The 27,598-nt window shown below is 34.1% G+C and overlaps 1 protein-coding gene across 11 annotated transcripts in view; it reads left to right on the top strand.

Moving 5' to 3' along the window:
- The window catches only part of DENND1B (DENN domain containing 1B), a 277,692-nt gene that overhangs the window by 212,940 nt on the left and 37,154 nt on the right, over positions 1 to 27,598 (top strand). For 10 of the 11 annotated variants that reach the window (XR_002520214.2, XR_002520210.2, XR_002520216.2 and 7 more), the window contains 3 exons: positions 19,831 to 19,921; positions 26,350 to 26,390; positions 27,105 to 27,173. Coding sequence is in view for 8 of the 11 variants with exons in the window: in XM_017951054.3 (XP_017806543.1) it covers positions 19,831 to 19,921; positions 26,350 to 26,390; positions 27,105 to 27,173 (201 nt within the window). In the remaining 3 variants the exon portion in view is untranslated. The other variant, XM_021933951.2, reaches the window with a different exon arrangement.

Below are 27,598 nucleotides of genomic sequence, written 5' to 3' on the forward strand. Positions count from 1 at the left end.
GAATTTGGTCTTTTTATAGTCCCATATTTCTTGGAGGCTTTTTTGATTCTTTTTACTCTTTTTTCTCTAAACTTGTCTTGTCACTTTATTTCATTAATTTGATCTTCAATCACTGATATCCTTCTTCCTCTTGATCCTATCAGCTATTGAAGCTAATGCATGCATCACGAAGTTCTCATACCGTAGTTTTCAGCTCCATCAGGTCATTTTACGTCTTCTCTACAGTGCTTATTCTTGTTAGCCATTCATCTAACCTTTTTTCAAGGTTTTTAGCTTCCTTGTGATGGGTTAGAACATGCCTCCTTTAGCTCAGAGGTGTTTGTTATTACCGACCTTCTGAAGCCTTCTGCTGTCAACTCGTCAAAGTTATTCTACGTCCATCTTTGTTCCGTTGCTGGCGAGGAGCTGTGATCCTTCGTAGGAGAAGAGGCACTCTCCTCTTTTAGAATTTTCAGCTTTTCTGCTCTGGTTTCTCCCCATCTTTGTGGTTTTATCTACCTTTGGTCTTTGATGTTGGTTACCTACAGATGGAGTTTTGGTGTGGATGTCCTTTTTGTTGATGTTGATGCTGTTCCTTTCTATTTGTTAGTTTTCCTTTTAACAGTCAGTTCCCTCAGCTGCAGGTCTGTTGAATTTTGCTAGAGGTCTACTCCAGAGCCTGTTTGCCTGGGTATCAATAGTGGAGGCTGCAGAACAGCAAATATTGCAGAACAGCAAATATTGCTGCCTGATCTTCCTCTGGAAGCTTCATCCCAGCGGGGTACCTGCCTGTATGAGGTGTCTGTTGGCCCCTACTGGGAGGTGTCTCCCAGTTAGGCTACAGGGGTTCAGGGACCTGCTTGAGGAGGCAGTCTCTCCATTCTCAGAGCTCAAATGCCATGCTGGGAGAACCACTCAGAGCTCAAATGCTGAGCTGGGAGCTCTCTTCAGAGCTGTCTGACACGTTTAAGTCTGCAGAAGTTTCTGCTGCCTGTTTTTCTGCTATTCCCTGCCCACGGAGGTAGAGTCTATATAGGCAGTAGGCCTTGCTGAGATGCAGTGACCTCTGCCCAGTTCGAGCTTCCTGGCCCCTTTAATTACCTATTCAAGCCTCAGCAATGATGGATGCCCCTCCCCTCGCCAGCCTGCTGCCTCACAGGTCAATCTCAGACTGCTGCGCTAGCAGTGAGCAAGGCTCCCTGGGCGTGGGACCCACTGAGCCAGGCACAGAAGAGACTCTCCTGGTCTGCCGATTGCTAAGATGGTGGGAAAAGTGCAGTATTCGGGCGGAAGTGCCCCATTTCTCCAGGTACAGTCTGTCACAGTTTCCCTTGGCTAGGAAAGGGAAATCCCGTGACCCCTTGTACTTCCGGGTGAGGTGATGCCCTGCCCTGCTTTGGCTTGCCCTCTGTGGGCTGTACCCACTGTCCAACCAGTCCCAATGAGATGAACCATGTACCTCAGTTGGAAATGCAGAAATCACCCATCTTCTGCATTGATCTCACTGGGAGCTGCAGACCGGAGCTGTTCCTGTTTGGCCATCTTGGAAGCAATCCCTCCTTTAGATTTTTATTCATGTCTCCCTTGTAGCATTTATCCCATATTATTGTAATTTCTCTTTTTAATATGTAGTTTCACCTCTCTAAAGTCTTCCCTGAGTGTCCCTCCCCCTCACTAAGTCTGTACTCTTTTTTTTTTCTGTGCGTATATTAGTTTGAACACATTTTATTTGTTTATCCACTCTAACAATTACATATGGATTATTATTTTGTGTCAGGTACTGCTACACCAAGCACTTGAGATTCAGAGATGTGTAGCCTTCTCTTATGAAGCTGGTATTTCTAGTGAAGGAAATGGGTTAACAAACAAACAAACAAATAGCAAATAAGAAAAATACCAGTGAGCAAAAAGTTCAGAGTATATGAGACATTGACTGGATGGCCAATTTAGATTGAGTGACCAGAAAAGGCACTACTGAAAAGGTGATATTTAAGCTACGTCTAAAGAAGGAATCAGTTTTGAGATATGAAAAGAAGAACATCATTACAGGTAGTGGGAATTGCTGTTACAAAGACGCAAAGGAGGGAAAGAATTTGGCATTTTCTAAGATCAGAATAAATGAAATGTGGTCATGGAAAAGAATTGTACTAAATGAGGTTAGAATGGCATAAAAGGGACAGATCATCCAAGGCTTTGAAGGCATAAGGAGTTTACCTTTTATTTGAAATGGAACAGTATGCTATAGGGAAGTTTTAGCTAGGACATGATTGGGTCTGATCTATATTTTATAAAGGTTGCCCAGATTACTATGTTCAAGGAGAGAGAGGTAGCAGAAGTCCAATTATAAGGCTTTTGCAGTTGTCCAGAAGAGAAGAGATGGTGGTAGTAAACAAGATGGAGTGAAGCAGGACAAAATTTGTTTATGTTTGTGAGGTAGAATTTTCAACTCTTACTTATGGGTCAGACAGAGTAGAGATAAATAAGAAATCAAAGATAATGCTCATATATGTGTTTTTATATTGACATTTTAAATAACTGTCTTACTCATTTACATAACAATTTTCTAAATAGATTATGAGCCTTTCTAATACTGGGACCATTTATGATTCCATTCTATATATCCAGTTTCTTGCGTAGGACCTTGTCAGTATTGGGTGCTAAATAAACTTTAGTCAAATCTCTCCTCAACATGTCTTTTATTATTACACATAAAAAATGATTTTGAGTACTCAAATATTTGCATATTCCAGTGATAACAACCATAAATAATAAGTAAGGACTCTAAGATTAGGGAGATAGGGAGATTGCTGTTTCATTAAAGGTAACCTCATCATGACCAAAGAGAGCACTAAGATAACATAGTACATTCACTAAAGTGTATAAATTTATAAATTATAATATTAGGGTAAAAATCCTCAAGATCATCCACCTCTAATGAAATTACCATTCCATTTTGTAAGCATGCCCTGAATTCTATCAAGTGTTTATGTAATTTTATTGACATAAATGGAAAAATCTTATTCTTGTTTCTTAAGATTATTCTTACCAGGTAATTGAATAAAAATTTATTTGAAAAGTCTCTGGTGGACTTGGATATCTATATTGTTATTGTGAGGAAACATCTGAGTACTTATTGTTTAATAAAATAAATCCCATATAGTTTTGGAGAGGTTAGATCATTCTCAACTTATCTTTGGTACTTCTTTGGAGACACATTCCCATGTCATATAAGGACAATTCAATAACCATGGTATAGCCTGGTTTAATTTTTTTTTTTTTTTTTTTGGAGATACAGGGTCTTGCTGTGTTGCCTAGGCTATTCTTGATCTTCTGACCTCAGGTGATCCTCTCACCTCAGCCTCCTAATGGTTTGGGGTTACAGGTGTGAACCAGTGTGCCAGATCATGAATTTTTTTTGACAAATGAAAATTGTATATACTTATGATATATAACATGATGTTCTGATATTGGAATTTGATTATAGAATTAACATCAATTATGATTGTGGAATGACTAAATCAAGCTAAGTAACAAATCAGTTGCCTCATATAATTAACATATTTTGTGGTGAGAACATTTAAAATTTACTCTCCTAGCAATCTTCAAGTATATAACACATAGTTATTAACTATATGTTACAGTTATTAACTGTACTCTCCATGTTGAACAGTAGAATTCCTGAACTTATTATTCCTCTTGTCTAATTAAAATTTTGTCTGCTTTACCCCAACCCCTGGTAACTACCATTCTGTTCTCTGCTTCTCTGAGTTTGACTTTTTTAGTTAAATCATGTGCTATTTGTCTTTTGATGCCTGGCTTATTTCACTTAGCATAATGTCCTCCAGATTCAATCATGTTGTTGCAATTGACAGGATTTTCTTCTTTGTAAAGGGTTAATAGTGTTCCATTGTGTGTGTGTGTGTGTGTGTGTGTATATATATATGCACCACATTTTCTTTTTGTATTCATCCATTCATGGATAGTTAGGTTGATTCCATATATTTGTTATTGTTGAGTAATGCTGTATTGAACACGTAATGCAGATAGATCTTCAGCATACTGATTTCATTTCCTTTGGATATATTCCTAGAATTGGAATTGCTGGATCATATAATAGTTCTATTTTTAGTTTTTTGAGAAACTTCCATACTGTTTTCCATAATGGTTATACTAATTTACAGTCCCCCCAGTAATGTACAAGGGTTACCTTTTCTCCACATCTTGGCTAAAACTTATCTCTTGTCTTTTTGATATAAAAATCCTAGCAGGTATGACATGATGCCTCACTGTGGTTTTAATTTGCATTTCTCTGATGATTAGTGATGTTGAACATTTTTTCACTGTTGGCCATTTGTGTGTCTTCTTATGATCAATGTTTTTTCCCCAAATATTTTGCACATTTTTAATTGGGTTATTTGTTTTCTTGTTATTAATTTGTTTGAGTTCTTTATATATTTTGGATATCAATTCCTTATCAGATATAATTTACAAATATTTTCTCCCATTACAGAGATTGTTTCTTCACTCTGTTGTTTCCTTTGTGCAATCATATTTGTCTATTTTTGCTTTTGTTGCCTGTGCTTTTAAAGTCATGATCCAAAATATCTTTGCTCAAACCAGTGTTGAGAAGCTTTTCCCCTGTGTTTTCTTCTTGTAGTTTTATAGTTTCAGGTCTTATGTTTGTAAATCCATTTTGAATTGATTTTTACATGTAATCTGAAATAAGTGCCCAATTTTATTCTTCTGCAAATGGATATCCTTCTCCATTTTGTGTTCTTAGCACCTTAGTTGAAGATCAGTTTTTGGGAAATGTATGGATTTATTTCTGGGCTTTCTATTCTATTCCATATGTCCGTATATCTGTTTTTGTGCTAGTACCATGCCATTTTGGTTATTATGGCTTCATAGTATATTTTGAGATCAGATAATGTGATGTCTTCTGCTTTGCTCCTTTTATTCAAGATTGTTTTGTCTATTTGAGGTCTTTTGTGGTTCCATATTAATTTTAGGATAGATTTTTTTATATTTCTGAGAAAAATTTCTTTGGAATATTGGTAGGAATTATATTGAACTGTAGATCCCTTTGGGTAGTATGGATATTTTAGCAATGCTAATTCTTTCATCCATGAACACATGAACATGGAATATTTTTCTATTTATTTTGTCATTTTCAGTTTCTTTTATTAGTGTTATGGCTTTCATTGTATAGGTCTTTCACTTCTGTGGTTAACTTTATTCCCAAGTATTTTTGTATGCTATTGTAAATTTGTTATGTTGCTTTCTTTCTGAATAGTTATTAATTTATAGAAATGCTACTTTTTTATATGTTAATTGTATATCTTGCTACTTTACTGAATTTGCTTATTAGTTCCTACAGTTTTTTTGGTCAAGTCTTTAGAGTTTTCCACATGTAACAACATGCCATCAGCAAACAATTTCCCTCCTCCCTCCCTCTCTCCCTCCCTGCCTGCCTGCCTGCCTTCCCTCCCTGCCTTCCTTCTCTCCCTTTGTCTCCCCTATTTGGATGCCTCTTATTTCTGTTTCCTCATGAATTGCTCTAACTAGGATTTCCACTTCTGTGTTTAAAAGAAGTGGTGAGAGTGAGAACTCTTGTCTTGTTTCTTATCTTAGATGAAAAGTTTTTTAGCTTTTTACCGTTGACTATTATATTAGCTGTGAACTTGTTATATTTTTTCTTTTATTGTGGTGAGAAAAGTTATTTTATACATAATTTGTTAAGTGTTTTCATCAGAAGTGTTGATTTTTCTCAAATGTCTTTCTGCATCTTTTGATGTGATCATAAGGTTTTTGCCGTTTATTCTGTTAATGTGGTATATATCACATTTATTGATTTGTGAATGTTGAACCATCCTTGCATTCCAGGGATAAATCCCACTTGATCATGGTGGATGATGCTTTCAAAGTACTGTTGAATTTGGTTTGCTGGTATTTTGTTGAGGATTTTTGCATCTATGTTTAAGGGACATTGGATGTAATTCTCTCGCTCTCTTTTCTTTTCTTTTCTTTTTTTTTTTTTTTTGAGTCTCCTTGTCTGGCTTTGGTGTCAGAGTAATGCTGGCCACATAAAATAACTTTGGCAATATTCTCTCCTTTTCAGTTTTTTTTGAAGAGTTTGAGGATTGATATTCTTTAAATGTTTGTTAGAATTCAGCAGTGGAGTCATCAGGTCTGGGGTTTTCTTTGATGGAAGATTTTTGACTGCTGATTCAATCTCCTTATTCATTATTTGTTAATTCATAATTCAGTTTTAATAGGTTGTATGTTTCCAGGAATTTATTCATTTCTTCTAGGTTATTCAATTTGTTGCTGTATAATTGTTGAGTATAGTAGACTCTTATGATTCTTTATATTTCTGTAGTATTAGTTGAACTGTGTCCTCTTCCATTTCCAATTTTACTTATTTGATCTTTCTTTCTTTTTTCTTTAGTTAGACTAGCTAAAGGTTTGTCAGTTTAACTTTTCAGAATCTAATGTTCAGTTTCATTGGTCTTTTCTATTGCCTTTCTAGTTTCTATTTCATTTAGTTCTGTTCTAATCTTTATTTACTGTCACTATTTCTGTCTTTATTTACTGTCATTAGTCATTATGATTTACTATCCCTCTAGGAATAAATGAATGAAGAAATGCACATATGCTTGTTGTTCTTGTTTTCTCTGCTTTGAATATCCTGTCTCCATTTTACATTCCACAACTCAGTCTATTCTTTCTTTAAGACCAAGCTCAGATACACCTTTTCTAGGAATTTTTCTTTTACTTCTCACACTTCTATGAATTTCCCTTCTTTTAGCACCATATGGTATTTGTTGGTTTGTTTGGCTCCTTCTTGTGTCGTAGATTCTGTAAAAACAAGGATCGTGTTTTAAGTGTTTTTGTATCCTAATAGCTGATACATAATAGGCAGTTGGCATTATTAAATAAATAAATGAAAAGTTGATGAGTGGTTCCCTATTATAAGGAATATGCATGGAAATATTTGACAATTTTAGTAGATGAAGAGTTTATGAAAATTAATATAATGAAACTTATCTAAGAGCTGTATGAAGATTATAGGAGTCAAGTGTTACTGTATTTTAAATAAAATGATATCTACAATTTTAAACTTGGAGTCACATAATGGTGTAGCATGTAGAAGTGGAAATTCTGTGAGATCCTGAGCACATGCTGTGTATTGTGCTGTGATCTACTTTCCCTGACATCATAAGATGTTGAATAAAAGGAGTGGGACCAAAGCAAAATATTTCCTTTTATGTTAGCTACAGATTTTTGGAAGATATTTAAAAACTTTTAACATAAACAGTTGTTATGTATTGCTACATTTTCATATTATTCTTTTTCATGATAGTGATTCATGGTATGTAATCTATAGCTAATGTCAGCACATGTATTACTAATAAATAAAGATTCAACAGTTTTGGAGTGTTAAGAAAGATTTGAATTATGAATAGATGGGAGATAGTAATTGCATCAAGCATATATTTTATAACATGAAAAAATGATAAAATGTAATATGACATGGGGGAATATAGAGACTTAATGACAGAAAGAAGAAATGTACAAGAGGAGACAATTTATCAGGATAAAGGATACTTTTTTTCCCCCAGCATCTCTTGTTAACTGATTTCAAGTAATATCCTAAATAGAGTTTCTCAGAGTGGGGTCTCAGACTGCTTGCTCTCTTCTGGTAAGACTGACTTACCTGGAGAGCCTGTTAAACATGCATATTTTTGAGTCTCACCTTAAAAACTAATGATTCAAGAGGCCTGGACTAAAGCCCAGAAATACGCATTATTAATGAAATGCCATAAAAAGTAAGAACACTAAAATTTAAGAACACTTTTTAAGTATTCTTTACTCATACCTCGGAGATACTGTGGGTTCAGTTCCAGACCACTGCAATAAAGTGAATATTGCAATAAAGTGAATCATACAAAGTTTTTTGTTTCCCAGTGCATATAAAAGTTATGTTTATACTGTCCTGTAGTCTATTAAGTGTGTAATAGCATTATGTCTAAAAAATGTACATACCTTAATTGAAAAATACCTTATTACTAAAATATGGTAATGGTAATCTGAGCTTTTAACAAATTATCATTCTTTTTTGCTGGTGGAAGTTCTTGCCTCAGTATTGATGGCTGCTGAGAGATTAGGGAGGTGGCTCTAGAAGGTTGGGGTGGTTGTCTTGTTCTTAAAATAAGACTGCAACAAAATTTCCCACATCAATTGATTCCTACTTTCATGGTAGATTTCTGTGTAGCATATAGTGGTATTTGATAGCATTTTATCCACAGTAGAACTTCTTTCAAAATTGGAGTCAATCTTCTCAAACCCTTCTGCTGCTTAACCAACTAAGTTTATGTAATATTCTAAATTCGTTATTGTCAACACTCTTCAGAGCATCTTCACCAGGAGTAGATTTCATGTCATGAAATGGCTTTCTTTCCTCATCCATAAGAAGTAACTCCTCATCTGTTCAGGTTTTATTATGATATTATAGCAATTTAGTCACATATTCAGGTTTCACTTAGAATTCTAGTTTGCTTGCTATTTCCACCACATCTGCAGTTGCTTCCTCTAAGAAGTCTTGGATCCCTTCAAGTCATCCATGAGAGCTGGTTGGAATCAACTTTTTCCAAACTCTTGTTAATGTTGCTCTTTTGACCTCTTCCTATGGATCATGAATGTTCTTAATGACATCTAGAATGGTACCTCCTTTCTAGAAGGTTTTCAATTTACTTTGCCCAGATTTATTGGAAGAATAACTACCTATGGTAGCTGTAGCCTTAATGAAATGTATTTCTTAAATAATAAGACTTGAACGTCAGAATTACTCCTTGATCCATGGATTGCAGAATGAATATTGTTTTAGCAGGCATGAAAACAACAGTAATCTCCTTTTATACCTCTATTAGAGTTTCTTGGGTGGCCACGTGCATTGTCAGTGAGCAGTCATGTTTTGAAAGGAGTCTTTGTTTCTGCGCAGCAGATCTCAACAGTGGGCTTAGAATGTTCAGTAAAACATGGTGTAAGCAGATGTATTGTCATCCAGACTTTGTTTTGTTTATAGAGCACAGGCAGAGTAGACTCAGCATAATTCGTAAGGGCCCTAGGATTTTTTAAATGGCAAATGAGCATTGGCTTCCATTAAAGTCACCAGCTGCATTATTGCCTAACCAGAGAGTTGGCCTGTCCTTTGAAACTTTGAAGCCTTGAAGCCAGGCATTGACTTCTCTTCTCTAGCTATGAATGTCCTGGATGATATCTTCTTCTGATAGAAGGTTGTTTCATCTTCATTGGGAAATGTGTTGTTTAGCCACTTTCTTCAATGATCTTAGCTAGATCTTTTAGATAACTTGCTACAGCTTCTGCATCAGCATTTGCTACTTTACCATGTACTTTTATGTATAGAAATGGCTTCTTTCCTTAAATCTCATAAACCAATGTCTCCTAGCTTCATAATTTTCTCCTACAGCTTTCTCACATCTCTCACCCTTCATATAATTGAAGAGACTTAGGACCTTGCTCTGGATTAGGCTTTGGCTTAGGGGAATGTCATGGCTGGTTTGATTATTTTGTCCAGACCACTCAAACGTTCTCCATCTCAGCAATAAGGCTGTTTCACCTTGTTGTCATTCATGTGGGCACTGCAGTAGCACTTTCTATTTCCTTCAGTAACTTTTCCTTTGCATCCACAACTTGGCTAACTGCTTGGTGCAAGAGGCCTGGCTTTCAGGCGGTCTCAGTTTTTGACATGCCTTCCTCACAAGCTTCATCATTTTTAGCTTTTTCACTTAGATGTGTGGAGGTCATTGTAAGGTTATTAATTAGGGAATAGGGAAGCCTGAGGAGAGAGAGAGAGAGAGATGGGAGAATAACCAATCAGTGGAGCAGTCAGGACACACACAACATTTATCAATTAAGCTTGCTGACTAATGTGGGGGTGATTCCTGGTGCCCTAAAACAAATACAATAATTACATCAAAGGTCACTGATCACAGACTACCATAACAACTCTAATTATATAATATAATTGTATAATTCTAATATAATTATAATGAAAAAGTTTGAAATATTTCAAGACTTTCCAAAATATGACACAGGGACACAAAGTAAGCAGATGCTGTTGGAAAAAATGGCACTGATAGACTGGCTCAATGGAGGGTTGCCACAAACCTTCAATTTGTAAAAGCTGTCTTTGAAGTGCAGTAAAGTGAAGTTCAGTTAAATGAGACATGCCTGTATCCGTTTTATAATAGGCAGTGTTTTGTGTGGGATACATCAGAGAACAAAGAAGGAGACAATCTCTGACTTTGTGAAGCTTTTATTTCTAATAACAAATTATAATTTTAAAATAATGTTGATCTTCAAAGGTCAGAAGTACTATGGGAAAGTAAATAGAACAGGGTATGGTAAATAGGGACTACCAGAGGTGAGGGTAGGATTACAATTTAAAATAATATAGTCAATGTAGATTTCCTGGAATATGTGTCACTTCAGCAATATCCTGTGGGGTGGCCAAAAGTGGAAACAGAGAGAAAGAAGATCTAGAAGATTATTACTATCATCTAGGTGAGAAATTGATGGCAGTGTGGAACTGTTGATTGAAGATATGATGAGATTTGGTCAGAATATGAGTTTATTTTATAAATAAAGCCAATAGATATTCTGAGGAATTTGATATAAAGATGAGAGAAAGCAGAGTCATGGATGATTCCATGTTATCTCATCTGAGAAACTGGAAGAAAATATTTGTCTCAATTAAAATTGAGATGGGGAAGATTGTGGGCAGAAGATGATTTCATCAAGCAGAACAAGAGTTGAATTTCAGACATATTAATTCAAGATGTCTACTGGAGATGCAAGCAGGATATTGATTAGGCAAGTGGATGGATAAAGGAGGGGAGAAAACTGGACTGGAGGTATAAATTTTGGAGTCATCAGCATATAGGTAGAATTTAAAGCCATCAGCCTGTAGATTGGGTGAGATTACCAAAGGAAAAAGCGTAAATAGAAATGATAAGAAAGTAGCATAAGAGGGCACTAGCAATGGAGGCTGTGAAAGTAGATGAACAATTAGGTAGACAGAAACCACAAGAGTACTTTACATTAGCAGCCAACAAGAATACCAAAGAGGGAGGGATCAACACTGTCAAATGCTCATGACAGGCTAATTAAAACAAGGACCTGGAATTGATTACTGGATTTAGTACCCATGGATATATGATGACCTTAGCAAGAGCAATTTTGCTGATGTGGTGAGATAGAAATTGTGATTGAAGCATGAGAGGAGAGGACATAGACACAAAGTACTGACAGCTCTTTTTTATTTTATTGTGAAGAATAGAATAGCACATAAATAGAGAAGTAAGTGAGGTCAGGAGAAGAAGTAACCTGTTTGTATGCTGCTGGGAAGATCTAGTTAAGAAAACTATATTCAGAAGAGAAAAGGAAAAATTGTTAGAAAAGTTAGTCTTTACAATGAGCACAGGCAATTTATTCATAACAGGAGAAAAGACAGTCTGTGAGCACAGATGGAGGAGATAGGTAAATGTGTGACTTACAGCTTGTAGAATTTCTCTTTTAATTACTTCAGTTTTCTCTTTTTTGGTGAAATTAGGAAGCAAGATCATCAACTGAAAGAGAATGGGAGAGGTCATTAAACATTTAAGGAGAAAGAAGATAGGACATTGTGAAATGGGTGGGGAGAGTGAATGGAGTGACTGCAGAGTAAAATAGAATTGCTTGGTATTCAAATCCTATTGGAGGTTGAAGTTTATAAATTTTGAGTGAGAATAGTCATTATGGCTGGTGGGATTTTCTCCTGATACTTGGAGCCTCCCACAGGCCTACTGAGTACGTGTGCCTGTTCCTACTCCAGTGTAGGTATTTACTCTAGCTACTCCCTTTGCCTGGAATCCTCTTCTCCCATTAAACCTCCTCATGGCTTAAGACTTGGCTTAAATGCTGTCTTCATGAGACCTACCCTGACCACACTATTTAAAATGGAAAGTTCCTTGCCCTAGATTTCCTAACTTCTCTTATGCAAGTCTATCTTATTCTCTAACACTCATCACCTTCTCACATACTACATTGTTTGTTGTTTCTTATTTCATGCGGTAACTTTCTTCCCCTACCTCCACTAAATGTTTAAGCATCACAGAGGCTTGGATTTTTGCCTGCTTCATTTATTCCTGTATTTCAGGTATCTAGAAAAGTGCCTGGAATACAGCATACATTCAGTTAAATATTCACTGAATAATATAATTAGTTGATTCTTTTGGTCTGGTGATCATAAAGTTCAGCAGACTAAATTCTTTAGCACATTATTTAATGTCAATTGACATATCCTTGAAAGTAGTATTGTTGTCTTATTACAATTATTTTAGGTTATTAGTTTTAATAATACATTGCACTGAATGGGTTCTTAATACTCTTCATAGTGTTTTCCTGTTCGTGATACCACGGTAGTCTAATTTAGTATACAGGAGCCTGATAGTCATCTCATTACCTAATGGCATAAAAATAACAATTTATTTCTGTTCTTTCACATACTTAATATTCTTGGTTTGAGCTGACCTACCTTACTTATTCCCGCTTGTTATAGGCAGTTTGTGTTTATATATAGCTACTAACTGAATGCCTTGCATTTAGCAGGTGTCTATAAATATCTGTTGATGTAATTTATTGTAACACTTCAGTATAGTTTTCACTAACCTGTCAAGGTCTACTGAACATTTCTAAGAAGAAATATTTAAATTAGACTACTTATTAAAATTTTAGCCCAGAGCATTATATAGAAAGGCAAATTTTAAAGATTCATGGGAAATTAATTTATTTTTGAAAGCAATTTTTTACTGTATTTAAATTTTATCCTTAAAATTGCTGATTGATTTTTGAAACTATTTTTCTCTGGCTCTTAAAACTTGAATCTATTAGTTACCTCTTATCTTTGTACCTAAGAAGGGTTTCTAATGTGAGATAAATTTCTGAGCCATAGTAATGTTTCCTACAGGAAGGAATTTGGGTTTGTAGATTTGTTTATTGTGTTGCTTCAGCACTTCTGCAGCTTTGCTTCAGTAATAAGATTGCCAGGCCGGGCGCGGTGGCTCAAGCCTGTAATCCCAGCACTTTGGGAGGCCGAGACGGGCGGATCACGAGGTCAGGAGATCGAGACCATGCTGGCTAACACGGTGAAACCCCGTCTCTACTAAAAAATACAAAAAATTAGCCGGGCGAGGTGGCGGGCGCCTGTGGTCCCAGCTACTTGGGAGGCTGAGGCGGGAGAATGGCGTGAACCCAGGAGGCAGAGCTTGCAGTGAGCTGAGATCCGGCCACTGCACTCCAGCCTGGGTGACAGAGCGAGACTCCGTCTCAAAAAAAAAAAAAAAAAAAAAAAAAAAAATAAGATTGCCATGTTAGCACAAAAAAAAAAAACACTGAATCTTGCTACTTCCTCGGCTTGGCAGAGAATTTTACCACTGCCTCATCTCCCTACTAGAATCTTTTTTATAAAGATTTTTTTAAAAATCAAATATTTCTCTTAAAATAATATTAAAATCCTGAAATTCAATTATTGTCATAGAGTTTTGATGGAGTGATTATAATTAAATATTTATATAACATATGTCTAGACCACTAAGGGAATTAGAACACTGATAATAGCATAACTTGTTTTAGGATTTTTAGATTCAATGCTGGAAATACACTGACTGGTAAATAATTAGAGATTTGTAAAAGGCATATGACTTTTCTCTTAGAGGACATATACATTCCTACCAGTTTAGTGGCAGATATTTTGAAGTGTAATCTGTGACTTTGATCAAAACACATTCTTTTTATTTTTTGGAAAGAAGCCTCCTATGGAGTCTACTCTTTATGTTACATATTTGAAATCTTCATTTTATATTTAATTATATTTAAAAAATGAATTTGAATAGCGAATGTTAATTTTCATTTAACAATATTACTGAAGTATGTTTAAAGCAACAGATAATTTATTTAAATTGACTCAATGTCCTATTAGGTGGCTATTTGAAGATAAAAACACTTTTAAAAACCTTAGTGACATCAATATCAAAAAGAAGAGCCAGAAGCAGTTTTGCTGCTTGAAAATATTTATCTTGTAACCTGTCACAGCACTTTAAGATCATGTCATAGCAAGTTTGAAAGGAAACCTGCAAACCTGAGTGCCCTCACCCTGGGAGACATTCCTACAATGTAATGGACTGGACTAATTATTAATGATTTTATGTATATTATTTTGATGTAACGGACCCCTGATTGAAAACTAGGGGGTGGCCTCTGGTGTTATGTAATATGTATATTTGTTTTTGTCCATGGTTCCTGGCTCCTAAAATCCTTGACATCTCCAAAAGCAAAAAAGATCATGTCATAAGGATTAGCAAAATCTGGTTCTTGCAATTGTTGATGATTTAGAGGGAATAATGTCATCGATCTTGAGAATTACATATATTATTATTTAAATCAATTTTATATATTTATAATTTATAAAATTATGGAATCCATACTATGGGATAACATCTATGAATTTTTGTAAGATTTCCAATTATGTTATTTATGTTTTGGTGTGATTAATTAACATGTTTAGGTCTAGATTTTAATTTTTTTCTTTTGGAATAAAAAGAAAAATATTAAGATTTATATAAAAGCATCATTTAAAGCAAATTCTTACCTTCTTTTAAAAATCTACTTGCAACCTAATTTTATGTTATATCTGTGTCACTTTAATTGTTATTAACAGTGTTGTCATTACTTATAACCACAAACTAATTCTTTCAAAATTTATGTCTTCCAATTACCTACAGATATGAGGTTACTAAATGATATAGGTAACTGTTTATCAGACAACATGTGATAGCACATTATAGAGTCATAGCTTTTCCAACAGAGATGATTTTTTATTAGTTCACAATTATTTATCTGCATCAGTAACTAAAAATGTTCTTATCTTTTACTTACTATGAAATTCTCCAGAGTTACTAAAGTGGTATAACCATGAACCAACTCCACTTGGGGGAACAATAGCTGTTATTGAATAAAAATAGAAAAAGGTGTTTGAAAAACTGTTAAATTCAGCATTCTACTCATTAATAACACTTTTCAGTTTATTCCTGGGTGTCTATTTATATGCATCTATATACAATATATGTATATGCATGAAATCAATCTTTTGTTATAAGAACAAACATTTTAATTCATTGTGTACATTGGTGTCTGCCACTGACAGGATTGTTTGCAAAGTCAGTGATAACACGTGTCATTTTACTGAGTGATTAATTTCTATTGGCTCAAATCACTAGGTTAGTAAGACAAAGTAGTTACTCATACTCAAAAATGCATGATCAGTAAATAGTTTTGGGATTTATCGCTTTTAGACTTGAACTGTTCCACTTATTTCTGAAATGGATGGATTATTTCTAGTAAACATAAAAATGAAAACCTTTTAGCAAGTCTTCTAGTCTTAATCTTTTAGAGCAAATTAAGTCCTTTAAAAGGATGTCTTAGTTTGTTCTATTTGTCAGTAATGTATTACTTTCACTTTATCATTTTGCTTTCACTTTATTTTTTTTAGAAAAATTGTAACTAGTCTATCAAATTAGATCACTTTGATTTATAATACTGTGTTACAAATGTGTGCAAGTCAAATTTTGGGTGCATTTTAAACCACCTTTTTAAAAAATTACTATTATATATAGCAAAGATGCCAACATTATAAGTTCCTAGCTTTGATCTCAAGATAGAATGAAATGAATTAGTTCTATGCATTATAATTATTTAACTTTAAAACCAGGTAAAATTATATGAACTTCAGCATTGTTAAAGTGTACTTCAGTATTTCCACAACATCTCAGTTCAAACTTTATGGCAGGTATTTTGCCAGGTATTGAAGATGCATACACAAGAAAGACTGATCTTCCCTCGGGAAGCTCATAAAAATTTGACAGAGATAGAAAAGGTGATGGTACTGGGGGAAGTGGACTTTATTATTTAGCATTTATTTGGTGTACACAATGCAGACACTTCATAATATTTTAATTAGCTCTTGTAATACCCCATAAGATATTTTTATTACTCCCATTTTACAGAAGGAGAAATAGTCTTAGAGGTGACAAGTGGCCCACGATCATAAAACTAGTAAGTGGCCGAGTTGTGATGCAGGCCTTTTATACTCCACACTCCATGTCGATTTATACTATAGGAAACCTTTTGTATGCCAAGCATAATGAAGATGTGAAAATGGGTAATATATGGTCCCTGTCCTCAAATAGTTCTAAGTTTTGTGAGAACAACTCATGTTCTAAAAAAATCTAAGATTCCATTATTTTAGGCTATGTTTATTTAAACCTATCTTACCACAGTTTCACTCAGAAGCATTAGATGATGATAAAAGGATGATTAAAGCACATTTTCCCATTAATAGTTGTTTTCATTCATTCATTATTTTAGATTCAGAGGTACATGTGTAGGTATGGTACATGGGTATGTTGCATGATGCTGAGGTTTGGGCTTCTAATAATCCCATATCCCAGATAATGAACATAGTACCCAGTAGGTAGTTTTTCAACCTCTGCCCCACTCCCACCTTTCCCCACCATTTGAACTCTCCAGTGTTTATAGTTCCCATCTTTGTGTCCATGTATACCCAATGTTTACTTCCCACTTTTAAGTGAAAACTTGCAGTATTTGGTTTTATTTCTGCATGAATTTGCTTAAGATAAATGGCCTCCAGCATCATTTATTGGTTGCAAATGACATGATTTCATTCTTTTTTATGGCTGCAAAGTATTCCATGGTGTGTATGTACCACATTTTCTTTATCCAGTTTGCTGTTAAAAGGCAAACTGGGTTGAATCCTTGTCTTTGCTATGTGAATAGTGCTGGGATAAACATACAAATGCAGGTGTCTTTTTGGTGGAATGATTTATTTTCCTTTGGCTATATACCCAATAAGGGGATTGCTGGATCGAATGGTAATTCTATTTTTAGTTCTTTGAGAAATTTCCAAGCTGCTTTTCACAGGACCTGAACTAATTTGCACTCTCACAGACAGTGCGTAAGTGTTCCCTTTCTCCGTAAACTCGTTAACATCTGTTACTTTTTGACGTTTTAATCATAGTCATTCTGACTGGTGTGAGGTGGTATCTCATTGTGGTTTTGATTTGCATCTCTCTGATGATTAGTGATGTTGAGCATTCTTTCATATGTTTCTTGGCCACTTGTATCTTCTTTTGAGAAGTGTCTGTTCATGTCGTTTGCCCAATTTTTAATGGAGTTACTTGTTTTTTTCTTGTTGGTTTAAGTTTATTATAGCTTCTGGATATTAGTCCTTTGTTGTATGCATAGTTTGCCAGTATTTTCTCCCATTCTGTAGGTTGTCTGTTTACTCCATTGATAGTTTCTTTTGCTGTAAAGAAGCTCTTTAGTTTAATTGGGCCCCAATTGTCAATTTTTGGTTTTGTTACATTTACTTTTGAAAACTTAGTTGTAAGTTATTTGCCCAGGCCAATGTCTGAAAGGGTATTTCCTAGGTTTTCTTCTAGGAAGAAAGGTTTTTAATTTGAGGTCTTACATTTAAGGCTTTAATTCACCTTGAGTTAATTTTTTTATATCTTGAAATGTAGGACTCCAGTTTCATTCTTCTGCATATGTTAGCCAGTTTTCCTAGCACATATATTGAATAGGGTGTCTTTCCCCATTATTTATTTTTGTCAATTTTGTTAAAGATCAATTGGTTGTAGGTGTGCAGCTTTATTTCAGGGGTCTTTATTCTGTTCCCTTGGTCTGGGTAAACCACATTTTGAACGTGAATCTGTTGATTCATTTTCTATTCTTTCTTCACTTTTTCTGTAAGAGATTTTTGTATCAAAGTCTTATAACTGGTGTGACTTAGTGCTATTATCTTCCTCCCCCCCAACACATTTTTTTGTTTGTTTGTTTGAGACGGAGTCTTGCTCTCTTGCCAGGCTGGAATGCAGTGGTGCAATCTCGGCTCACTGCAACCTCCACCTCCCAGGTTCAAGCGATTCTTCTGCCTCAGCCTCCTGAGTAGCTGGGACTACAGGCATGCGCCACCATGCCCAGCTTTTATATATCTATGGAGTCTTGCTTGGTCGCCCAGGCTGGAGCGCAGTGGCACAATCTTGGCTCACTGAAAGCTCCACCTCCCGGATTCACACTATTCTCCTGCCTCAGCCTCCCCAGTAGCTGGGACTACAGGCGCCTGCCACCACGCCTGGCTAATTTTTTTGTATTTTTAGTAGAGATGGAGTTTCACCATGTTAGCCAGGATGGTATGGATCTCCTGACCTCGTGATCTGCCTGCCTCGGCCTCCCAAAGTGCTGGGATTACAGGCGTGAGCCACCATGCCCAGCCTATTAATTATCTTAAATTGCTGCTGAGGAATATTGTATTGTCCTGTACAACTCATCTCAATTAGTTTTGCTCATTAACCATTCAAACAGAAAACCAGGGAAGTATCTGAGTTTTTTTTTTTTTCTTTTTATTTTTAAGACCAACTACTTTATTTTAGTTCAGGTAAAATTTAAATTTCTAGGGTAAAAAATTATGGTGAGGATTAGTTAGTTTTTGGATGCAACCGAACATTTTAATCCATCTTCAAGTCCTCCTTGCAAAAAGCATGTAAATCTTTCCTATGTTATCCCCTGCCTCTTAAGCAAGGAAGACTTAAAGATACTTCATCATCATTATGGATGGAGTAAACTACAACGTATCAAATTCTAGGTGCCACAAATCAACAAAATAAAAGGTAACCAAGTGCTAGTAATACGTGTGTGTGTGCGCGCACACGCGTGTGTGTGTGTGTGTGTGTGTGTGTATGTAGAATCATTGATTTTCACCTTGGGTTGGTCATATAAAAATACCCAGGATACTTTTCAAATGCAGCATTAATACCGTGAGATTCTGATATGCTGTGTATGTTGGAACAGGTAAGGATTGGAGCAGGACAGGCAATGGAAGATAGTCTCCAGGGTATTTGGATTTCTGCACTTTGAAAATGATCTTCAGGTGCTTTTGATAGTTTCAGTTTCCCACTCTTCCAACCTCTTTTTTAAGAACACTGAAAAATATCGCCTAAAATAACCTCATGCATATCAAGTCAATATGCATTTACCTCAACTGTATTTAACTTACTAATCATAATTCTTATCATTCAGTGATCACAAATGCCAGGAACTATGAAAGTTGTATTGATTTTATTGTAGATGGTTAAAATTATTTGGTGCTCTGTTATGCATTAGAATATAATAGTTTAGACAAGTAGTGTTTTACTGAATGAAGTTAATAAGCTGAAAAAAAGGTAATGTCTAGTATCTCACAGATACTTGCTGTGTCACATTTCTTAGGTTAATCTAATTTGTTGTTTGCAGCAGCACCATGAGGCAGGTACTGGGAAAACAGGCCTGGCTGGGGAAGACAGAGCCCCTTGAGTAAATGGCTTGGCAAGGCAATAGTACCTTTGTACAAACCCCTCTGCAGAGATTGTGCATTGAGCAACCTTTCCAGAGCCTATGACCTTTACTACTGCACTTTGCTATTTTTTGCTAATAAGTTAGATTTAGAGTCTTTGCTGTACATTTGCGATTTAATTAATTAGCAACTGTTTATTGAGCACCTGTTCTTTCCATTGTTTGAGAATTTTCATGTGTGTGTATATATACACCATATATGTGTAATTTATACAAGAGTCTGTTATTAATGTTTTTGATGTAAGTAAAAATCTAACCTTATAAAATAAATGTAAAATTAACATTTTATTGGATAACATTTTATTTGATACTTTTTAATTTTAGTTTATCGATGGTCGACTGGCAAAACTAAATGCAGGAAGGGGTTTCTCTGATGTATTTGAAGAAGAGATCACTTCAGGTGGCTTTTGTGGAGGTAAAGACAAGTTACAATATGATTATCCATTTTCTCAATAACAGTCATCTCAGTCTTTGCACTTGTGTCTGATAAAACCTATTTCATGAACAACTATTTTCTCCTAAATATGGAATGTCTTAAATATATTTTTTTCATCTTATAAAAGATATGGTATTAGCTTATTTTGCCTGATATCTGTTACTCAAGGCATTAAGTTGGCCTCATGAATTGGTAGCTCTTGGCCTGGATAATCTCTTAATATTGATGGAAATCAGTAATACTGAAATCCAGTCAACTCGTATCTTCCTGTCTTTCCTTCTGAATAGTAGTATTCTCTGCTAGAAAACTACTAATGATGGTTATTACTGAGTATGAATTTAAGAACTAAAGTTACGATTGGTAATGCAATCCAAAAAGAAAGGTCTGAACACCAAAATTCTTTCTACATATTTAAGTAACTGTATTATTATCTAGATATCTTTACCTTTTTTACTTTATAGATCACTGCAGCATTAGGAAAGTTTCCAGTTTACCATTCCATAAATACAATTAATCCTTCTAGTGTAAATGTTCAGATAATATTATAATTATCTAGGCAATTAATAACTTACAAACTGATATTTTTGCACGATTGCTGTGGTGTATAGTCTTGATTTGCAGAGCATTTTGCTTGAGTCCTTGAAATGACCTGTTCATTCACTGAGTATTTGCTGAGTGCTTACAATGTATTAGGCACTGTTCTAAATATTAGGTGTACTAAATAAACAAAAATCCCTGTATTCTATATCTTAGTGTGTTAATTTTTGACCTGGTATAATAGCAATTTTTAAAACTTCTTTGTATGTTTGTTTTGAGGAAAAAAATTTTGGTCTATGTGTAAATAAATAGATGCTGGAATTGAGAAATGAAACATGAAAAGACAAAATGTAATAGGTACTCCTCTACACATTCCACAAAATTTAACGTTATTTTTAAGATTCATTTTCCCATCATGAAAATATAGAAACCATTGAGATAATTGGTTCATTAAAGGAAGTACAAATGAACTCAGCAGTTGTGGAACTTTATCTAAGTATAGCATTTCATTGAAAGCATTTAGCTTGGGGAAAAGTTAGTTTGCTTGACTCAGCAAGGAAGCTGAATGTGGAATCATTCAGCTCCTTGCTTCCCTCAGTTCATGGGTAAAAATTTAGCTTCAATTGAACTTTTGTGTTAAAATAAGACTTTTTTACTTCTCAATTCAGACAAGCAAAATATTGTCAGCTCATGGACAAGTTGCTTGAGGCATCTCTTCAGTATTTACATAACTGCTGTCTCATTATCTTTATGACCCGTGGGGCTAGTAGCTTTTATAGAATTGAAGATGACATTTTGTGACAATAAGAGGCTAGAACTATGATCCTTTTGTACAGTTAAATTCTGTAATCTTAACCATTGGTCCAGGTACCTCTGTAATAGAGTAGAAATAGGTGACTTTTCTGGTGGGAGGGCCTACTAAAATTTTTCATGAAAAGCCTTATTGTTTAAAAAAGGTTAGGAGAATATGATTGCCAATTAGTATCTGACTTAGAAATTGCTACATTTTCAGTACAACTTAATGCCCACTATTTTGTTGTTCTTTATTAAAATGAAAAGGTTTTGAACTCTTATTTTAATTTGAGAGAGCCAGTACTTATCTAAAAGGAAAGCCTAATTTGACAAATATTAATTCCAGTGAGTACAGCAAGAAAGTTCCTTAGAAATTTGTGCCTGTCAAGCATTATTTTAAAATTATTCTATGTTATGTTATAGATACACAGACTTTTTTGTAGATGAAAATAAACTCAAATGTGTTAGAATTTGAAATAAAAAGATGACTAATATAATAAAAATTAGCAGTGTTCTAACTATTAATTAGAAGATATCCATCCAGCTAGGGGTGTGTGTGTGTGTGTGTGTGTGTGTGTGTGTCTTTACAAAATGGTTCCTAGAGGTCAGTTCCAAACATTTGTCATTCACACTACCCTTGTGAGAAAGAAGAATATGTTGATGTCATGAAATCAACCTATGCTTCAAAGAAGTAAACTGATCTAACATTGTTGTTTCTCTCCTGATAATAGTAATATAATAATTGCTTATATTTATTGAGCACTAGTATGTGGCAGAAACTCTCCCAAGAGCTCTACAAATATTATCTCATTTAATCCTCACAACACCCAAGGAGATACTTTCATTAGCTCATTTTTATTGAGTATTCAGCTCAATAATTCACTCAAGGTCACACAGCCAGTAGTGGCCAGAGTCTCAATTCCACATGTGTCTATGTGACTTCAAAGATATCCTGTTTTTTTATAATAGATTTTCTTAATGCAAAAACATTCAGTAAACAAGAGTAATACTTAACCCTTTCCTACTCTGATTGAATCAAAGCAAAATTCTCATCTCTTTTGACTTTCTTGTAGATTTTTTATACATAAAGTCCTAGAAAGACCACTGTGGCAGAAATTAACATTAAAACTAAGAAAAACTTATGTTCCTTTAAGCAAAAATAATTAGGAAATTTCAGAGAAACATGTATTTTCTCTTCTTTATCATTGCAATAGTAGTTTATACACTATTTTTGTTAATGCCGATGGTTATGATAAAATGAATATGAATATGATGGAGCTTTATCATTATTGTGGCTCTGATTAAAAATATACAGTGCAGGACAATCAGATAAGGAACATCTAGATTCACATTTGAATCTAGAAGTGTATGGTTACAGAATCTGTGAATGCATGCATGTTTTTAAAACCTGCCTCTGACCTGTGAGCCCTCAGCAGGACTATTAAGGAAATCCATGTCACACCTTATTCCTTCATGAGACCCTTGCAACATCTTTGACCTTAACTAAAAAGGAAAATTTTAACTTAACTTAAAAGGAATGTGTAAAGGGAAGAATAATCATGGAGTTTAAAAGATAATAAAACAGGACAGGAGTAGAACAAAGGATGCATTTAAGTAAACATAGTATTGGTCTGTGAAAAAGCAGGTAAAGAATATTGAGTAGTTAAGCACATATTCTCTCTTTAAATATTTTTTTCATTTAAAAGAAAACTAGTTTTTAAATTTACACCAAGTTAACTTTAAAAAGGAGAAATATTTTCAGATTCTTTTTATGAGGAGTGTGTAGTTACTCTCCATCACTAGCATGTGTTTCTTCCTTAGTTTACACATATAATCTGATGAGTCTTTTATTTGTTCTTTTATTTATTTTTCCGTTCTTATTTAGTTTTACTGACTAAGGTATCAAAGGAATTTGAAGGAAGCGGTAGGTAATATCAGTTTTAATGGCATTTTTCCGGCCTTGTTGAACAATTTAGACCAATTTATATTTTGAGATAAATAAGTACAAATTACTGAAATTTAAGCAAGTACATTTGAAGAGAAAGTCTTGGCATAAGTGAGAAATAGATATGTTGTCCTTGAGTGTGAGAAAATCACTTGTTTTGTTAACAAAAATAATGTTAAGGATTTCCTCAGTAATGCGTATTATTGCCATAATCCAGTTATTTTAAAAGAAGGATTCTGAGGGATTTCTTCAGCATTCAAATTAATTTTTAGAAGAACAACAGCTTCTTTTCTAATACTACTAAAGAATAATGTGCTTTTCTCATAAATATTGTGGAAATAGGAACCTTAAATCATAAAAGCACTGAAATTTAGAGGCACAATTAGCCCTTAAAACTTTTAAAATAGGAATCTGCCTAAATTGTACCATATTTTCTTAACATCAAAGCAAGGGACTTCCTTGCCCCTATATTATGAAATTTTAGATTATTACTGGTAATTCTCTCTATTAACCTTCTTTTTCAGGGTATTAGCCTTGAGCAGTCCCTTTCCCTTTCAAATATAATTGCCTTGGGTGTGATATAGAGGAAACTCTGTATAACTTAAGTTTTAATCATATTTTACATAGCAGTCTTAGACGTAGTTTTTCAGACTTGAAGGAATAATGAACCGGGAACTAAAATCCTAGATGATTATTCTTTTTCAGTTGCTAGCCTTGAGAACATGAGTGAATAATACGTCATCATAGAACCCCAGTTTTCTGTTTTGGCAAATTATTTATAGTAATAATGATCATTTATGATATTTCTTCAATATACTATGTACCATACCAAACATTGTTTAATCATTCTCTTTCATCCTCACAATAATCCTGAAGGGCAATGACTATTTGCTTATTTGATGAATGAAGAAACTGATGCTCAGCCAAGTTAACGACCTTATCCTAAATCACATCCTTCACAAGGATAGAGTAGGCCTGAGCTCCAAAGGACTTCAAAGCCCACTTCCTTCTCATTGAACTGACCACTTATGGCACTGTTTGCCTATTCTACAGTAGAGAAATACAGTTCAAATAATGTAGATAAAAACATGTGATGACTTGTACAGAGCTGAAAATTAGCTTTTTTATTCCTCATAGTTCTAAATAAGACCCTAACCTTTCTACAATGGTTTGAAACTTTTATGATAGCTAGTTTCTTTGTGGTTCAGAGGTTTTAAAAAATTGTTTTCTGAATTGACAAAGGTTACAGAATGCTAAACTGGTGTTTCTTCCTCCACTTTCTTACATTTATTTTGGGAAAACAATTAAAACACTTTCCAGAATACTGTGAATAATAACAAAGTCTTAAATATATGATTTCCACTCAACCATTTTTAGTAGAGAAGTAATAAGTATATGAACTGATGAGAGCTCTTTAAATACAGAAATAAACATATATGAATAATCTGGATGAGTAAAGATCTGTGGTTTATTTTGTAGTTTAAAAATATCTCTGAGAAATAAGTTGGTAGGATAACTTGGAATGTTTTACTATTTTACAAGGGAAATATACTTTTAAAAGTTTAGTCAAACCAAATATCACCTGAAACTCATACCTTTTAAACAGTACAACTTATTTTTACAAAGGTTATTTTAGGTAGTTACATTTTGCTGTAGTTATTTCACAAGTTAAATAATGTGAAAAAAAAAGTTTGTTGTCATATTTCATCCCCAGAAAAGGTGCAGTGCTGTGTTCTGAGTAGTCAGAGATGTTTTGCAGAATAAAAATTGTTTCTTGAGATTTCTTTTAAATTAGAGTAAGATTTTAAATATAGAAGTGAATCCAGAGCTGGACTCACTTGCCTGATGTTGATCAGAGATGCAAAGATAACAGCTAGAAAGAAATTTTGGGACTGAGATCATTTTGTCTCTATTTTGTAAGAGCAAGGTGATACATCTTTTAAAATCCACAGCCACAAAGTAGAGGAGAACAGTATGTTTTAGGGGTTCTTTGTACTGGATAGTGTCTGAGTAGCCATTGGGACTTAAAAAAAAAGAGAGAGAGAGATGGAGTCTTGCCCTGTCTCCCAGGCTGGAGTGCAGTGGCATAATCTTAGCACACTGCCACCTTGAACTCCTGGGCCAAACAGTGCCCCGGCCACAGCCTTTCAAGTAGCCGGCACTATAGGTAGGAGCCACTACAACAGACCTGGGATTTTGTTTCTTTATTGTGACTTTTTACCCCTGTGACTTAGGGAGTATTTAAGTTTTTAAACAAGAAGGTAGCTGAAATCTAACTGAGATCAGTTTATGGGAAAGATTAGATAAGTTGTATATGTATTTCTTTTTTTACCTTCTGATATCATCTTATTGACTAAAGTATTTATCAGTTTGGAACCAGATATGTTGATTGCCAGATATTATTAGAACTACTTTTTTTAGCGCTTGAGCTTTTTCATAATCACGACAACCTATAACCTAAAAGCTGCATTTACTTCACATTTCCTTGGGTAATAGTTTTCTAACTTAACAGATTTACAACTAGAGGATATTTTCAAAACTAAAACTGCAAGCTTACATTAAAATAAAGTTAGCTACTAATCTCTGTTAATATTTAGCAGTTGTAGAAGAATTTTTTTTGTTGCCAAAGTTTTTGCACTTCTAAATTTTCGTCTAGTTTTTTTAAAGTTCTCTATGTACATGAAATATTATTTTAAAATAAACCTAATTGTGTAAAAGAGGCAAAGTTTACAAAACAACATAGATATTAAACATTGAAAAGTCAGTTTGAAAAACATAAGAAATTTGGATTTCAAAAGAGAGGTTGGTTATATTTTCTCCTCTGAGGCTAATATTAAAGTGAAAGAAGATTGAACACTGTTAGGTTTCAGATATGGATGAAGAAAAAGTGATTCTCTGTTATTCCTAAAATTGCTAATTACTCTATTCCTAAGAATTAGGGCAATTTATTAGTTCTTATGATGCCATTGCTTTTATTGCTTCTTTTACAACAGTGCATATAAAATTTGCCTACTAAAAATTGTACAAATACTAGTTCTTGATAAATTTTGGTTTACGATTTATCTTGATAAATTTTGGTTTATGATTTATTTTTGATCAACCATTCCTGGCATCTCATTTTTATATATTCCAGGGAACCCAAGGTCATATCAACAATGGGTTCATACAGTCAAGGTAATCATAAGCTTTCAAATGTTATTCTTTTACTCTAATATAAATGGAGAAATGTTCAGCAAAAGTATGCTGTTTATACTTATGCTGTTTATTTGAAATATTTGAAATGTTTGTATATTTTGTCATATTTTAAATATTCTTATTTTATGTTTATAGTTTGTTGATACTCATTAAGATAATTTTTAAATGGAAAGTTTTGGTCTAAAGATAAATGGCTCATTTTGAAAAGCAAGATTTTCCTGCCAAATCTTGTTTTTCTTATATTATTTTCCAGAAGAAGAAATTAGGTGGGTTAGTAGGATTTGATGGCAATTTTATAATTTGTGGTAATGTAGTTTTGTTAATATGATTTTTAAATATGAAACTTTCTCCGACAGAGACTTTATTTGCCCAATATTAAAACAGCTGATAAACTTGTATTTCTTTCTTATTAAGCTTTAAATATATTCAAATTGCTAGTCATATTGCTCAAGTCTACCTAACCTTCAAGGAAGAAATGATTTTTAAGTGATGTATTATATCAACTAAAGAATAAAGTAGAAAGTGTACATTTTGTTTGAAATTATATAGTACATAGAAACTTGAAAACACTGAACATGAAATAATTTGTGTATGTCTTTAAGTTGTGAGTAAAGCTCTTTTTTTATGCAACTTACTATAATACTTTGTTTTCAGGACATTTTGGCCAAACGTCTTTCCATTTTTCTTTTGCAGAAAGGAGGTGCACTATTCAACACAGCAATGACCAAAGCAACCCCTGCTGTACGGACAGCATATAAATTTGTAAGTTTTTTTGATATTTAAAAATCCTACTTATGAAATTATATAACATTTTCCTAGATGATAGACATGTAAATTCTGAATATTTTCTATTTTTCTTTTAAATAAACCTAAAAATTTTAGGATTAATATTGACCAAAGAAAATTCAATTGTTAAAATTATAACATTGCATGCAGAGGGTAGTTTCTTTTATATAATCTAAAAATGGTTCTCATTTTATTTCAAAGCTATCAGCAAAGTTGTGCAGCAAATTGAAACAGTTCATGATGGGATGCCATTTTGTAAAATGTCATTGTTTCATTTAACAACATTTTACATTCTTGCTGTGTACTTGTGGCTCAAGTAGGGGGGAAAAAAAAAAAAGAAAAATGTAGCAAGGTCTTTTCCCTCAAAGATGCATTTACCGTCTATTAACATTCTTCAGTGA

This window comes from Papio anubis, chromosome 1 (genome assembly GCF_008728515.1).
Source record: "Papio anubis isolate 15944 chromosome 1, Panubis1.0, whole genome shotgun sequence".
Taxonomy (NCBI): domain Eukaryota; kingdom Metazoa; phylum Chordata; class Mammalia; order Primates; family Cercopithecidae; genus Papio; species Papio anubis.